Genomic DNA, 16,337 nt, shown 5'->3' with positions numbered 1-16,337 from the left:
AAAAAAAAAAAAAAAAAAAGTTTACTGATAGTACCCAATTAAGAGATGCTTAAATCAGTGAGGTTAGAGAAAATTTCAGAAAGCCAAACTAAAGATAAAAAGTAACTCAGGAATCTTTAGAAAAACAGAGTAGTATCTCAGGGCCTGTGTGCTTCTGGTGCCTCTGCCTGTCATAGTCGTCACCAGCTCCTTGCATGCCTGGTCCCTTGAATCCTACACTTCTCAGCCTCAGTGTCATTTTTCAGAGAGGTTTCCCAGACCGCTGTAGCTAACATAGCTCCCCATCTTCTTGTTAATCTGTCACAGTTCTTTTTCCTTCATAGTCTTTCTCCTGATGCATAATTATTTCAGCTTATTTACTTACTGTTTTTCTCTTACACATAAACCCCTGGAAGGAAGGAAGGAAGTGCTTCTGCACTTCTGTACTGTAGTGTCACGAGAGGTCTTTCTGTTCCTTCACTGTGCTCAAGTGTTGTGGGTGTGTTTTGTTTTGTTTCTTGAGACAGGGTCATACTGTGTAGCCCAGGCTGGTGATCCTCCTGTCTCAACCTCCTGAGTGCTAGGGCTGCAGGCATGCACCACCATGCCCAGTTAAGTCCTTTTATGTGCCTGGCACCTAGCAGTATGGTGACCAGCTCTTCCCCATTTGCTCAATACTGAGATTTTCTGGGATGACAGTTTCAGTACTGAAACCTCAATGACCCTACCTGATACGTGGGAGATACCTGACACCTTGTACTTTTTAAAGCCTCTTCCTTCTGATCACTAAATCATCTATAAGGCAGGACAGGTGATTCAGCCCAGATCATTTTGTGACACACAAAGCAGCTGAAGCCCAGAGAGGCTAAGCTACATGAAGGTTCACACTTCTACTCTAGCTTTTTTAGTCTTTTTCCTACCCTAAGCTTTTGCCACCAATCAAGAAAATATTGTTATTGTAGTGACACAATGACATACACTAAATATATGCTTTTAAAAATTAAATCATATTGATCCCAGGTACTGAAAGAAATTACATGATAGCTATGGTACTATGCATTATAGTGCATTATGCTATAGTGATGCACACCCGCTAATCTCAGCCATTATGGAGGCTGAGTCAGGAGGTTGACAAGTTTGAGGCCAGCCTGGACAACTTAGCAAGACTCTATCTCAAAAGAAAAAGACCTGAGGGTATAGCTCAGTAGTGGAATATGTGCCTGGATTCCAGCCGTAGTACCGCAAAACTGTCAAGGTTTCTAAACTAGAGGTCAACATTCAGGGCTGGGACACTCAAGAATGGGTCATGTTGTAAGTGAGGTTGAGGCTGGGGGTTTGGCTCAGAAGTGGAGCTTGCCTAGAAATCCAAGGTCCAGGGTTCATGCTCCAGCATTGCAAAAATAAAAGGGGGTTAGGACCTCTCTAGGAAGAGGAAGAAAAGAGCCTCTTGGAGAAGGATGGATGTTCAAATGGATGTTAGCTGTTGCTGTATGCATGGCAGTATGGGAGTAAAGTGAAGTGTAAGATCAGCTTTGTCCCTAAAACACTTAAAATCTAGTTAAGTTTTTTCCTTTTGGCAGTATTCAACTTCCTTACCTGATACATCTTTTCCTTTTTTTAAGACAGAGTCTCACTGTTCAGTTCAGGCTGCTCTTGAACTCACTGTGTAGTCCAGGCTGACCTTGAACTTGCTGTGATTCTCCTGCCTCAGCCTCCCGAGTGCTGGGATTATCGGCATGCACCATCACACCCAGCAAACCTAATACGTTCTTGAGAATGATTAAGTTGTTAATAGTTAATACTGTTGCCAGGCAGTACAGAATATGATAAAGCACCTCATCAGGCTCACACAGCCTAAAAGGTTAGCTCACTCACCGGCACTGGGGCTCTGCAGTTAACCACAGTACCCGGTCCCTATTCCACCCCGCCCCCTTTTCAAATTCGTACGTTTTTATTTGTGTGTAGTATGTAATGGTTATATTCATCGTGGGAGTGGAAACGTGTACACAGCACACGTTGATCCTTTTTACATCCCCTTCTCCTCCCCTCCTTCTCCTTCCCCTCTTACAGGAAGCACAAGCTCTGAGCAGAGCCGAGGCTGGAGTCTTGTTTTAATTCTAGGCAGAGGCGCCCCTTACCATGGGTCTGCCGCCCTTCCCTCACCATGTGCAGATGACAGATGCGGAGTCCGCACTTGTGCTGTGTGGCTGAGACAGACTGAGGCAGGGCTGGGTAATACCTGTGCTACTCGAGCATGGCCAGAGTGGGCCCTCTGCCTGCCGTCCCCACCAAGTCGCTGGCTCTGTGCTGCCTGCATTTCAGTGCCCCTGTTGTGCCTCACACCTCCCTTCTTCCAGAGGCTTGCGAAGTGGAGGACGTGGCAAGGGACACCTGTACCATAAGCAGCCCCGGATCTGAGGAAGGTCTGGCTTCCGCTTCCAGCTCCCTGCCAGCATTCTGCCCTGGCTCACAGATGAGCACACTTGTGCTCCCATTTTAGCAGAAGCCCAACCCTTTTCCCCAGCTAGACGGGCTATGTAATACATGAGAGCTTGGATTAGAAAAATGAATATATGGGACCGGAGATTTAGCTCAGTGGTGCTGCGCCTGCCTCACAAGCTCAAGATCCCAAGGTCGATCCCTGATATCAAAAGAAAAGAATGTATAAGGCTTTTCTCTTGAGGGCCAGTACTTTATTTTCTCTGTGTTTTTATTTGTTTTGTTTTTTGAGACAGGGTCTCGCTGTGTACTCCAGGCTGGCCATGGACTTACCATGTTACACAGGCCGGCCTCAGACTTGAAATCCTCTTGGTTCAGCCTCCCAAATCATGGGGATGCAGGTGTGTGCCACCATGCCTGGCTTGAAAAGTGTACTTAGTAGGAGCAACTGGAAGGCTAAAGCAGTGCACATGAAGATACAGGGACAGGGCCCCCATAGGTAGGAAAAGATAGGATGAAGGCCTCATAGATCTTTGGAAGTTAGTGGAGAGACTTACTTAGGGCAGAGCCTTCTGCCTCTGCAGATTAGGCTCCAGCAATCAGAAAGACAAAGCCAAAGGAACTAAATTCTGGGAGGTCCCAAGAAGGGTGATAAACATAACCCACCAGCGTACTTAATAATTAAACCTAAGCTATTTGTCCTTAAACCCCACCCATATCAAGGGGAGAACCCAAGACAGCCAGGGAGAAATCAGGTTCCAAGGAGAAACCCAATAAAAGGTGTATTTCCCTACTCAAGTAGCTATGGGCTCTCTCTTCCCTCTTCTCCACCTTCAAATAAATCATCTTCTCTTAGTTTAAATTCCGCTCTTCCATTCTTTGCTGACGCTAGGTTTACGTTGATCACTGGGAGCTGCGTTTTCCAGCAACACAGCAGCTTACAGCTAAAGTCCAGATGTTATAAAGATGGTACCAAAATTTCAAGCTAGCTCTTTGCTTGCTGCTAGTGCTTTAGTTGTAGTTGTATTCTTTATATTCCCGATAGAACAGTAAGCTGTAGCTATGTTACTTAAATATGAAAAGAGAATTACCTCGTTCAAGGAATCACAGGGTTATCTAGCATATGTATATCTATCCATAATGTTTATTTCCTCTGATGGCTTTCACACTGACCTCAAAATATTTAAATAAAATGTATTTGACTGTTCCCAGGCTGGGCCTGGTAGTGCATGGCTATAGTCCCAACACTCAGGAGGCTGAGGTAGGAGGATCTCTGCAAGCTCAAGGCCAGCCTGAATGACGTAGTGAAACCTTGACTTAACCCCCACCAAAAAAAAAAGACTGTTCTCTTATTCAGTTATCGGTGCTTGTGTATCTTAGTTACGTTCACTTTACGTCTGCAGGGGAAACACACCTGAAACTAGAGGAACAGCCTATGTGGTCTATGAAGACATCTTTGATGCCAAGAACGCGTGTGACCACCTGTCCGGATTCAACGTCTGCAACAGGTACCTTGTGGTTCTGTACTACAACGCCAACAGGGTAAGTATCACAGTTTCTCCTCACATGCTGAGTGCATTGGAGAACCCGTGTAAAAGGAAGTGTGGTGGGGAAGTGTGTGCTGGGAGTTTCCTTCTTCGGCTGGCAGTACTGGTGAGATCCATGCAGCAACAGGTCGGGACCTTTAACCTGGGTGCTTGCCGCATTTCCAGGCCTTTCAGAAGATGGACACCAAGAAGAAGGAGGAACAGTTGAAACTCCTCAAGGAGAAATACGGCATCAACACGGATCCACCAAAATAAGTTTGCCGCATTTTCGTTTTGGACTAAAGCTCCCCTGTGACCACTGTCACTTTGCTTTCCTTTTTAATTAATACTGAATATCTTGATTTCTTGAAGTTCAAAGAAACTTAGATACATAATAGAATATATTATGTTAATAAACTTGTAACTTTCTTTTTGGTGGTACCAGGGGTCGAACTCAGGACCTTGTGCTTGAGAGGCAGGCAGCAGAACCACTGCCAAATCCCCAGCCCCAATAAACTTGTAACTTTTTGTAAAACATGTCAATGCTTTCTCTTCCCCCATGTTTGATGTCAGGAATAAAACATTTGAACCATTTGAAGGATTATAGTTGGGCTTAGACCCTGAATGTCTTGAGAGCAGATGTCTTTTTATGTACTTTAATGGCTGTAGTGTCCCATCCATTGCTTAGCCATGATAGGAACTTGTGGTCTTGCCATTTACTGAATGTCTATCCATAATGATCTCTTAATAATTTAAGTTAAGAGATTTGATTTGTTTGTTTCAGCCAAGGTCTTGTCATGTAACCTAGGCTGGTCTCAACCTGCTGTCTTCTTCCCTCAGCCGCTGGAATAGCAAGGATTACAGGTATGCACTACCACACCCAGTTCAAAGTTTAAAAATCTCCTGCTAGCCAAGTGTGGTACATCCCTCTATCCCAGCCTTCAGGAGGCTGAGGCAGAATTGCCATGAATTTGAGGCCACCCTGGGTTCAAGGCCAGCCTGAACTACATATGAGCCTTGTTTCAAAAAACAAATTATAGGGCTGGGTGGGGATTTAGCTCAGTGGTTCTGCCTGCCTTGCAAGCACAAGGTCTGGAGTTCAATCCCCAGTACCAAAAATAATAAAAAAGGCTGGGCGTGGTGGTGCATGCGTACGATCCCAGCACTCGGGAGGCTGAGGCAGGAGGATCACTGTGATTTCGAGACCAGCCTGAGCTACATAGTGAGTTCCAGGTCAGTCCCTACTACATGGTGAGACCCTTGTCTCAAAAAACCAAAAAATTAAAATAAAATAAAATAAAAAAGCATGAGTTAGTTAAGTTCATTCAAAAAATTGTATCCCATCTAGAGCCACTGGAAGAGGTGCATCCCTGTAGTCCACTGCTACTGACGATAGCCAGGAGGCGTTCTTGCCCTAGGCCAGCGGTGGCAAACCAGTGGGCTCTAAAAGATTCTCTGTCACTGCCCTAGGGCAACTGAAAGTAAAATCTCTTTGCCACATTGACCTGGGTTCTCTAACCTGTACACAACCCACACCATTAAGGGCTAATTTTAAAACCTAACTGGGGATTCATTCCCAAGTAGCTGGGAATGTTGGTGAAACAAGAAATTTGTGTAGGCTGGATGGTGAAGCTTATAATCACACCTACTTGGGAGACAGGCAGGAAGATCACTTGAGCCCGGAGTTTAGAGGACAGCCTGGGCAACATAGTGAAACTCATCCTTTTTTGACTTGTATAGAAACAAGTTCAGAATTACACATTTTTCTCAGAAATCTTACCCTGAAGCTAGAGCAGATCTAGATGAAACTAACCAGTACAGGTGGAAACAAGTTCAAAATCATAATTCTTTCTCAGAGTAACTTCCCAGCGAGACGGTATTCTAAGCCCCCGACACACTTTCACTTGTTCAGATAAAGTGTTACCATCTGGGTGAGGGGAGCTTACCGCTGTATCCCCAAGACAGATTGCAAGGTCGTCCGAGGTGTGCAGGTCCGTGTGACTGCTAGGCTGTGGGATTAGCTGCACAGGGAAGAATGCTAAGCCCATGAGATGAGTAGCAGGTAGTATCGACCTTGCAGCTTGCTTAGAGGATTGGTGGTTTTATTTAAAAGTGCACAGAGCACAATCCCTGGCGCTACATACACTAAGGCCCGGCACAGTGTTCCCACGATAGCTGTTACGTGTATTACACTCTCCTAGCCACTGAGAAGGCTCCTTTCCACATCTCCCAAAGGGCAAGTGGCTTGTGTGTTCTGTGGAGCACTTCCTTCTTACAAGGACAGACAGGAAGTTAGCAAGCAAAGAGCCTTTATTTTACATATTTCCAAAGAGGACATTGTTTAAGTGAGCAGCCAACAGAATTCATTAGAGAAAGTGACAGCAAAGGTAACTGGCTCAAGTCCCTCTGTGTGCGCCACGTACACTGCATGTCTGAGCACCTTGTGTCTGGCTTAAGTGACGGTAAGGCAGTATAGATTGTGCAAACAACTCTGTTCTGTGATCAGGAATGGCTACTGCATGCATCACACAAAATGCACAACCGGAAATGTTTCAATCTGCAACTGAAGGCTCCTCAAGCAAAGATGCGTGAGAACGTGATGAACTCATACACAGCAGCTTGGGCAGAGAAGCGAGTGACGCGTGGGGCGGTGAGGTCAGCACACTGATCAAGAGCCCCGACAGGAGCCGTCCCAGTGGAGAGCAAGCAGGCTGGAAGGTTGGGCGGCAGCCGACTCCAGCCACCTCAAGTGCCTTCCTGCCTTCACTCTAAGTTGAGCAGCTCCACGTCAAAGATGAGGGTGGCATTGGGAGGGATGACACCGGGGTGGCCCGTGGCCCCGTACGCCACATCAGGGGTGCAGGTCAGCTTCGCCCTCTGCCCCAAGCTCATCTAGCAGGGATGGGGGCAGATGGGAGAGGAGAAAGAGGACCCAGCTTGATTTAAAAGAAAAAAGAGAACTATGGCAAACATCCTGGTAACTAAAGGCCTGAAATGAACTTTGTATGTGGCACTTTGATACTACACAAAGAGCTGCCCAGTTCTGCCTTGAAAATAGGAAGAGACTTCTCTGGGACAGTAGCAGTCTCAAACTTCATTCATCCGACACTGTTGGTTATTCAGTTAACACGTGGCTCAAACATCTGCTCGTAATTCCTTCCCTTCTCCTAAAGCAGCCTAAGGAGAAGGTATAATCAGGGCTTTACCCACTTAAGGTGATGGGGGCTGAGGCTCAGTCACACAGAGCAGGAGCCACAGCAAGGTGGGGAGGGCGAAGGGACCTAGTGGCCTGGAGCACCTGTGACTGCACAGAGACCACGGAGAAAGCACTCAAACCAGGGCTCGGCACGGCACACACCTGTCAGGAACCTAGTGGGACAGTTGGTGAAGTCTGAATAAATCAACTGTTGAATTTCAAATAATTAAAAGACTTGAATTGATTAATGATATTCTGTCAGTGTTCTGGTTTTGATCAATGTGCTATAATTATATAAGATGTTAACATCTGGGGAAGCTGGGTAAAAACAAGAATTTACTATTTTTATATGCCTAATTTTTTTTAAGGTTTTTTTTTTTAAACCCTTCTTGGCTTATCCCACTCTTACTTTTCTGCTGCCCCAGGTTCGGGCAGCTGGTCGGCCTCCCACGAGTTCCAAGCAATTCTGAGGGGCTGTGTCTGGCATGGGGCCCAGGTGACAAAGGCATGCGGCCAAGGGGCAGGGACGCAGGGCCAGGAGTGAACACTAGGTGGCGTCGCCATGCACTGGCCCATACAGCGAAAGCAGAAGTGGCCTACCAGAGGGTGAGGGTGGAGGTGGACGCCCAAGTGCTGGCCCTGACCCCCAGCTCCTTAAATCCCCTTTAACGAGTACCCCCGGGTCCTACCTGGGCTGCCCCCTCTTCAAATCCTTTGATGACTTCCTGTTTGCCAATTCTGAACTTGAAAGGTTTGTTTCTATCTCTAGATGAATCGAATTTCTTCCCATTTTGGAGCATTCCTGTCAAAGCAAGAACAGGGCAGGAAAGAACTGTGGTTGTGGGTTAGCACCCAGTTCAGGTTAAACATCTAAAATGGAATTCCTCTTCTGCACAAACCTGCTCCTCTTCTGAACCTCTGCGTCCATCCTGCACTTGATCTTAGCCAAAAGGCCGGGAAGCAATTCTCTGCGTCCTGTTGCCTGCACAAGACACCTGGACTCGTCCCTCTCACTTGCTCCCACTTAAAGCTCCCGCCCGGCCCCACATCTCTGGAACCCCCTATTTTCTCCATTCCTGTTACCCTGTGACCTCGCTGAGTCACCATCAACTGCGGGGAGAAACAACCCAGCTGGTCTTTACGCTCTGCTCTTACTCCATTCCACTCTCCACTCTGCACCCAGATTTGTTTTTTCTTTAAACACAAATCAAGTCCTATTATTTCCCTGCTTAAAACACTTCAACAGTTCCCCAGGGCAGAATCCAAACGCCTATGATGTGTACAGGCGCTCCAAGGTCTACCTACTTTCTCCTGCCTGACAGCCCTCTCCCTCCTCTTTCCTTCCCGCCATATCCTCCCACATCACACCTCAAATTCTCTGCCCGGTGCAAGTGTCTTTTTTCCCCAGTACAAGTTTTACACGCTGCTTCCTCAGCCTAAACTTCTCTCTCATATTCCAGCCTCAGACTGAAACCCCACTTAAAGGCTTCCCCAAAATGAAACACCTAAAACTTACACCATCCTCCATGGCAGTGAACTGTGGGAGGTGACCCAGCCAATCAGTGGTAGCTTCCAAACCCCACTGGAATGGCTGTTTGACACTGGAACACCTAGGTGCATTCTCTAGCAGTTGGTGGCATCCCTCACCCTCTGGCTGAGGGCCTGGTCCCACTGAAGCCATCTCAGCCCAGCAGCCCAAGCCCAAGAACGGTTTCTATTTTCTTTTTTCTTTTTGGTACTGGGGTCCAAAACTCAGAGCTAAGTCCCTGGCCTAAACTATTTCTATTTTCACTTCTTATTGGTGCCTCTCACTCAGAGATCAGAGCTCCTGTAAGGGACTCTTTCACAGGTTCTTTCTGCAGCCTCTGGACCATGACAAGGTGATCTGGATCTACAGAAGACAAGGCCTATTAAGTCCAGAGACTGGCTCCTGACTTCAGTCTGGCACTAACTCATTGTGTGATGTTGAGAAAACCACTTCCTCTGTCTGGGCCTCAGATTTTCCATGTTTAAAGTAGGCTCTGCCAGCTTAGTGTCTGAGCATCTATGATTTTACTTCTAAATTTCTACAATTTCAGTGTGTACTAGAGAAACAGTCTGACTTCCCTACCTTCTGTGTAGAATAAACTGGGCTCTTGTCCTGGGTTCCAAATGAGGCAAAGGAGAAAACCCTTTTCCACAGATACACACAGATGGATACTAAGGAGATCAAACACAGACTCATACACACAGGTTGCTAAGATATTCCAATATGCAGAGACACTTACACATGCTCACATACACTTATGTACACACACTCAGGAGAAAAGCCCTGCTGGCCAAACAGATGCTCAGAAAATATTGGAATCTCCGTGCATTCCCACAGACAAGTACTTGGACAAACGCACACATGGGTGTGCATGTGCACAAACACACCCATTCGTAGCCAACTTTCTCATCCTCCAGTCTCTTCAGGTATAACCAAGTCTCCTGGATACCACATGTACAGGCAGCTGCTGCTCCAAGTTCAGCCCAACCACCTAGTCCAGAAACAGGCCCACAGATATATGGTTACTTCACTTGACAAGGATGCTACAGCAACATCAGATAAAAGATGAGATTTGGGATTAATGTTACTGCTGTACATACATAGGAGAAAAAAAAAAAAATCAAGCCTTGACCCCTGCCAAATTCACACACAAAAATCACATGCAGAGGACTCAGAGATACAAACATGAAAGATAAAATAATAAAGCTTCAGGCTGGGGTGGTGTAGCTCAGTGTAAAGGTGCCTGTCCCACATATGTGAGGCCCTGGGCTCAATCCCCAGCACTGTTAAAAATAATAGTAATCATAAAGGTTCTACAGAGTAATTACAGAAGAAAATCTTCATGACTTGGAGGACAATGATTTCCTAAACTGAACACAGAAAGCATTCCCCATAAAAACACAAGACAAGTGTGCAAGGCAAGCTAGTGTGCAAGATGTCTGGGACAGGTATAGTGACAGCAAACGATGCACACCCAAAATATACAGGGAACCCCTATGAATCAGTAAGGAAAAGAAACACATTTCAACTGTAACTTCTTTTGTTTAGGGGGTGAGGATTGAACTCAGGCCTTGTGCATGCTAAGAACACACTCTACCACTGAGCGACATTCCCAGCCCCCTTCTACCTAGGGTTTTTCAATACTAGGGACTGAACCCAGGGCCTTTGCACTGAGCTACATCCCCAGCTCTTTTATTTTACTTCTGAAAGAAGGTCTTGCTAACTAAGTGGCCCACGCTGGGTTTAAACTTGTGATCTTCCTGCCTCAGTCTCCCACAGGGCTGGGATTACAGGTGTGTGCCATCATACCTGGCTCTGATTTTTTTTTTAATGGGCAAAATTTGAGTCATCTAAAAAGGATATCCAAATGGGAGGTACACATATGAAAGGCACTCACCTTCATTACTTCTCAGGGAAATGCCCTGCAAAACCACAATAAGGTACTACCAGGCAGCTCCGGGGTGGACCAAAAGCAAAACAAAACAAAACCCTGACAGTACCAACTGTGGGTGAAGATACAGGGTAACTGCAATGTTCAAACACTGTGGACAGAAGTGGAAATTGGCACAAGCACTTGAGCAAGCTCCTTGGCAGTACTGCTAACCCAGGCAAAGGTAAAACCCTGTATGCCAGCAGCTCCACCTCTGGTTATATTCCCAACAACATATTTGTGTACATGTGTGCACTGAGACAGCTACAAGACTTAACTATAAACGATCCAAATGTTAAATATTAAAAAGGACAAATAGCTGGGCATGGTGGCAGATCCTGTAATCCCAGCACTTGGGAGGCTGAAGCAGGACTGCCGTGAGTTCAAGGCCAGCCTGGGCTACACAGTGAGTTCAACGCCAGCTTGTACTACATGCCAAGTCTGTGTCAAGAAAGAAACAAACGAGGGGCTGAGGCCATAGCTTAGTGGTGCCATGCCTGCCTGGCAAGTGCAAGGTCCTGAGTTTGATCCCTGGTACACAAAGGAACAAAAACACCAAATAATAAACAAATAAATAGGATAAGTTGTGGTGCATTCACACAATGAATTCTGTGGAGGAATAAAAAGAGCACAGCACTCTGGATAAATCTCACAGGCATAATATTAAGTGAAGTAAGCCAAACAAAAGAGTATATACTAGCATATGCCTGTTATCCTGGCACTAGGGAGACTGAGGCAAGAGGATTGTTTTGAGGCCAAATGGGCTACATAGTGAGTTAAAGGCCAGCCTGGACTACATAATGAAACCTTATCTCCAAAAGGAAAAACCAAGGGGACTGGGGATTTAGCTCAGTGGCACCGCACCTGCCTTCCAAGCAAGGTGCTGAGCTTGATCCCTGGTACCAAAAAAAGAAAAAGAAAAAAAAGAAAAACCAAAACCAAAGAGTACATACTAGCTGGCTACGGCAGCACACATCTGTAATCCCAGCTACTCAGGAGGCTAAGGCAGGATTGCCTCCTACCTCCTGAGATCAGGCAGATTGGGTGTGCTCAGGGTTGTGTGGCCGTAGATAAGGCAGGACTGCAAGTTCAAGGCCAGTCTGAGCAATTTAGCAAGTCCCTCTCTTAAAAAAGGGCTGGGGATGTAGTTCAGTGTGCCTTCCTTGCCTACCATGTATAAAAACTTCAGTTCAATCCCCAGTACTGGAAGAAAAAAAAAAGACTACATATTCTATGATTTCACTTATATGAAGTTCAAAAACACCAGTCCATGGGGAGAAAAATTGAGTATTCATTTCCCTTAGGGGGTGGATGGCTGGGATGGCGCGTGGGGAAATTTCCCGGGGGTGCTAGGAATATTTTGTGTTTATCTGGGTGGTGGGTGAATAATTATCACTCTAAATAAAGACTCAGGGAGGCTGGCTTGTAACAGTAGTAAAGCGCTTGCCTAAATGTGTCTGAGTTTGATCCCTACTGTCCCATAACAATTACTATTATTTTTATTACTGTAGTAATACTACTAATGATAACAATGATTTTATTAATATTGTTAGGCTATACACCTTTGATTATATCCTCTGCTGTATGTATTCACGTTCCATCCCGGGACTGCAAGAAACAGTGAAAAGTGCCCGAGAGACTCCTGTTGTGTTTGATAAGACCAGAGCACTCGGAGCTGATACGAGTGTTTAACACACATTGCCTGCTCCATGGATACACTGTGAAAAGCCTTGAAAAGGCTTCAGTAATTTGATAAGTACTGGTCTGCTCGCAACATGTAGAGCAGATAAATCAATTACCCCAGCCAGAGGCCCCAGTGGCCCTATGGTAATTAGGTCACATTGCAAGGAGATAACAGCCCCAGTCCACTGACATCAGCAACTGGCCACACAACTGCTGGGAAACATCTGCACTAGCCTGCTGTTTCACGCTGGCCCCAAGAACTGCTAAAAACGGCCTGAATATGTCCCAGGAATTAAGCTGGCTTTGCTGTATGCTAAGTGGCTGTCACCCACCAAGTTTGCTACATTAAGAAGCAGGTCACAAGGCAGAGCCCTCATCTCCCTTGGAACGGACGCTTGCTCGTGCTCTTCCTGCCAGCTCATTTGTGATGTCCCTGGCCCAGCCAGACATCAGATCCCGGAGGGGATGGCAGAGACATGGGACCTTCTTTGGGCTCCTCCGGCCCCAAACACCAGCACTGCCGTCTCCCCAACCCTCCAGGGGCCCGGTCTTGTCCTCTCCCCTTCCCCTCCCAGAGCCCCAGGAAGGTAGGGGTCTTGTGATCTTGTCTCTGTGTCCCCAGTGCCCAGCAAGGCATCTGGCACAGTTGGCACCCAAGAACAGCAGGTGGAAATGAAACAGTCTGTTTCTGAGAGAAGAAGGAAATTCTGAGAGTCAACCTCCTCGAAGGACACAGTGGGATGAAAAGAGCAGCTACTGGGAGGCAGAGGGTCCATGGAGCTTTCAGAGATTTCCAAACATCAAAAGCAGGAGGGCCAGGGCACCACGCTGCCCGCATGGAGGGGTGGGGACTGGATATGATTACTTCAACTGGAGGCAGCCACCAGGAATGGCCTCTGTGAGGATGGCGGGCAAAGGGGACTGGGCTTCCAGTCTGATCTGGGGACAGGCCCGCCTCCGGAGGGGCGGGGAGGGGAGGGCGAGGGCCTGGGGCAGGCCTACCTGTGTAGTGCACCACGCACGTCTGGCCCTTCTTGGGGAAGGTCCTTCCTGCAGGGCGACACAAGGGAAATGAAGGGGGATCAGAGAGACTCACCAAGTCATTCAGTGGCCGTGACCATGAACTCAGGACACATGCTTTGTGTGTGGGAGGAGGGTAAGACAAGGTCTCACCATGTAGCCCAGGCTGGCCTTCAACTTGCAGTGATCCTCCTGCCTCTGCCTTCCAAGTACTGGGATTACCACCACGCCCGCTGGGCACACACTCTTGTTCATGCCTCAGAGATGCCCGTGGCCACTGTTCTGGCTCTGTGCCTCGCCTCGTATGAACTAGTCACACCACTCTCTGGCCTGGATTTGAACTTTCTGTCCTCAACCTCAGCCCCCCCCACCTTTTTTTTTTTTTATCTGTTTCACAAATATGTAAGCATGGCCCATCATATGCCAGGCCCGGACTTCCAGAGGTACAGAACAATGTATGGACTCATGAGGAAGTTAGAGAAACAGACACATAAATCCCAGATTATAATGCAGAGCGAGGGCTGCTACCAAGGGCAAAGAAACACAATCACTTGTAACTACTTACTGGGTTACTCTGCAGCAGACCTGACACAAGGTTACAGCAGTAACCAACATAGACAAGTTTCCTGCTCTTTTGTGGTTTACATTCTAATGAGAAAGACAAACAATACTCAGACAAGATAATTATAGAGTGTGGTAAAGCCTCTAAAGAAAATACACTCTGGGAGGATGAGGCAGGAGGATCAAAACTTCAAGCCCAGCCTGGGAAATGTATGACTTAGCAAGATCCTCTCTAAAACTAAAAATGAAAAAGAGCTGGGGATGTAGCTCAAGGCAAAAGTTTTAGGACTTTAATCAGCGAAAGAGAGAGAGAGAGAGAGAGAGAGAGAGAGAGAGAGAGAGAGGGAGGGGAGGATGGGGAAAGAAGGGGACAGAAGACAATTGGAGTTACGGTGGAGAGAAAAATTTAAAAAGTGTAGTCCAGGAGGGCCTCTTGGAGGAGGTGACATTTGAGCTGGGACCTGGAGAAGAGGGAGGAGCCAGTGCACAGATCTTGAGGCTGCAAAGGATGTGTAGAACAGAAAGGAGGCTGGGATACCAGGCATGGTGGTACATGCCTGTAATCCCAGCACTTGGGAGGCTGAGGCAGGAGGATCGCTGCAAGTTCGAGACCAGCCTGGGCTATGTAGTGAGTTGCAGGTCAGCCTCAGCTGCATAGTAAGACCCTGTCTCAAAAAACAAAACAAAACAAAAAAAAAACAAAAAAAAAAAAGGAGGAGGAGAAAGAAAAAAGAAAGAAAGAAAGAAGGCTATGAGGTGACCAGAAAGGATGGAGGGAGGAGTGGGAAAGAGATGGCTGGTGCAGGGCTTGCGGAGCTGGGTGTAATACTAAGTGCACCAGGAAACCACAGGAGGGTTTTAAGAGAATGACCTAATCAGAATTAAGATTTTATAAGATGACTCTGGCTGCCCCATGTGCGATGGGCAGTTAGGCGTCTGCTGCGATAATCCAGACAGGAAATCGATGATGGCTTAAATTAGGTGGGGGCAGCAAGGAGAGAGCGAAGTGGACTGTGGGTATGTTTCAGAATGAGGGCTGACAGCACCTGCGAGCGAATGGGAGAAGGGGCCAGGGAGAGGGCAAAGGCAAAGGCAGCAGGTGCCTGGGTGTTCGGTCTGGGGTCTGAGCCACCGGGATGGGTGGCGGACGCTTGTTCAATGCGGGAGCCTAGTGGGGCAGATCTGTGGGGGTGGCAATTCCAAGGTGCCTGTCAGACATCTGAGCTTACACTGCAAGTGGGCAGATGCAGATTTTGCACCAGAGGCATAAATCTGGGTGGAATTCAAAGGCTGGTTAGAGGCCTGGGCCAGGCAAGCCGATGGCACAGGACTGTAATCACCACACCCAGGAGGCTGAGGCAGGAAGATCAAGCGTTAAGGCCAGTATGGGCCACAAGGCGAGGCTACAGACCTAGATACATTTAGGGGAGTCTGTAGGAACCCTGTCTGGTTACTACTGTAACCCTGGAGCAACATGCGCACAGAGCATGCAGAAAGGGTGGTGCGTTTAGTGACTTGCAGGCAGCTTGGCAAAGCTAGAGGAAAAAGTAGGTGGTGGGCAAGGGGCGGTCATGAGATGGAGCTCCAGGGTGGAAGGTCAGAAGAGCCCACATCTGCCTGCGGGAGGCCCCTGGTCAGATAAGCACTTGATTGAGTCCTCAGAGGTGGGGAGGCGGCAGAAGGTACGTTAGACTGCAGGTTAGAGCTCAGAGGCTGGGGCCGGCCCCTGGACTCCAGCTCCAAGGTTCCCTACCTGGGCGAAGAGGCCTGTATCTCTAGGGTAACCTAGGTAATGGCTGGGACTCCTAGGAACCACTGCTTTTCTGCAAGGAGGGTGCGCTGGGTGTGGTGGCGCTTGTAATCCAGCACTGAGGGAACAGCTGAGGCAGGAGGATCCCCCTGAGTTGAAACCAGCCTGGGCAACCTAGTGAGTTCAAGGCCAGCCTGAACCACATAGCAAGGCTGTCTCAATAAACAAAAACAAACAAACCAAGGAGAGTGGCTGAAAGCAAGCAGCTCTCCAAGTATGGTGTGAGTGTGTGTGTCTTAATATCTAATAGGAAGTCTGCTTGTCAAACTCCTCAGGTATGGGGGCTTTGGGTATACATTCAATTTTACACACTTATTGGGCGCACGCCCGGACCCCCATCATTCGAGGGCCTGGGGAGTGAGTGAGGCCGGTCCCCCAGGGAGGAGGGAGCAGGGAACCCAGAGGAGCGCTGGCCACTGGCGGTGGGCAAGATGGGAAGGGGAGCTCTACTCTGGACTTCGGGCTCCCAGGACTTGGGTCGAGGTCTCGTCCAGGCAGGTAGAGCAGCGAGCGGGTCAGGGCCTGAGCTTTGAGGTTAGCAATGGGAGGCCATGGGGGTGGATGGGACGGCCACGACCTAAGGACTGCAGAAGCTTCCCTTCCCCTCGGGGCTCGGTCCCCGCCGCCGGTGGCTGCCAGCCCGGCGTGAGGCCCGGAGGAGGGCG

At 47.9% G+C, this 16,337-nt stretch overlaps 2 protein-coding genes across 2 annotated transcripts in view; one reads left to right on the top strand and one right to left on the bottom strand.

Annotated features, from left to right (window-relative positions):
- Sf3b6 (splicing factor 3b subunit 6) overlaps positions 1-4,953 on the top strand; it is a 10,470-nt gene extending 5,517 nt beyond the window's left edge. Inside the window, exons 3-4 of the mRNA XM_010604883.3 lie at positions 3,822-3,960; positions 4,131-4,953. Coding sequence (XP_010603185.1) covers positions 3,822-3,960; positions 4,131-4,220 — 229 coding nt within the window. The 3' untranslated portion in view covers positions 4,221-4,953. The remainder of the gene's footprint in view (positions 1-3,821; positions 3,961-4,130) is intronic.
- Positions 4,954-6,655: 1,702 nt separating this feature from the next.
- Positions 6,656-13,374, bottom strand: Fkbp1b (FKBP prolyl isomerase 1B). Its single transcript, XM_019204651.2, has 3 exons — positions 13,284-13,374; positions 7,830-7,942; positions 6,656-6,836 (listed from the first exon to the last, which is right to left on the bottom strand). The coding sequence occupies exons 2-3, from the start codon at positions 7,938-7,940 to the stop codon at positions 6,708-6,710; spliced, it is 240 nt and encodes a 79-aa protein (XP_019060196.1). The 5' UTR covers positions 7,941-7,942; positions 13,284-13,374; the 3' UTR covers positions 6,656-6,707.
- Between the last annotated feature and the right edge of the window lie 2,963 nt (positions 13,375-16,337).

This window comes from Fukomys damarensis, unplaced genomic scaffold, assembly GCF_012274545.1.
Source record: "Fukomys damarensis isolate Sample0158 unplaced genomic scaffold, DMR_v1.0_HiC HiC_scaffold_2, whole genome shotgun sequence".
Classification (NCBI taxonomy): domain Eukaryota; kingdom Metazoa; phylum Chordata; class Mammalia; order Rodentia; family Bathyergidae; genus Fukomys; species Fukomys damarensis.
This window is presented reverse-complemented; position numbering and strand designations above follow the sequence as displayed.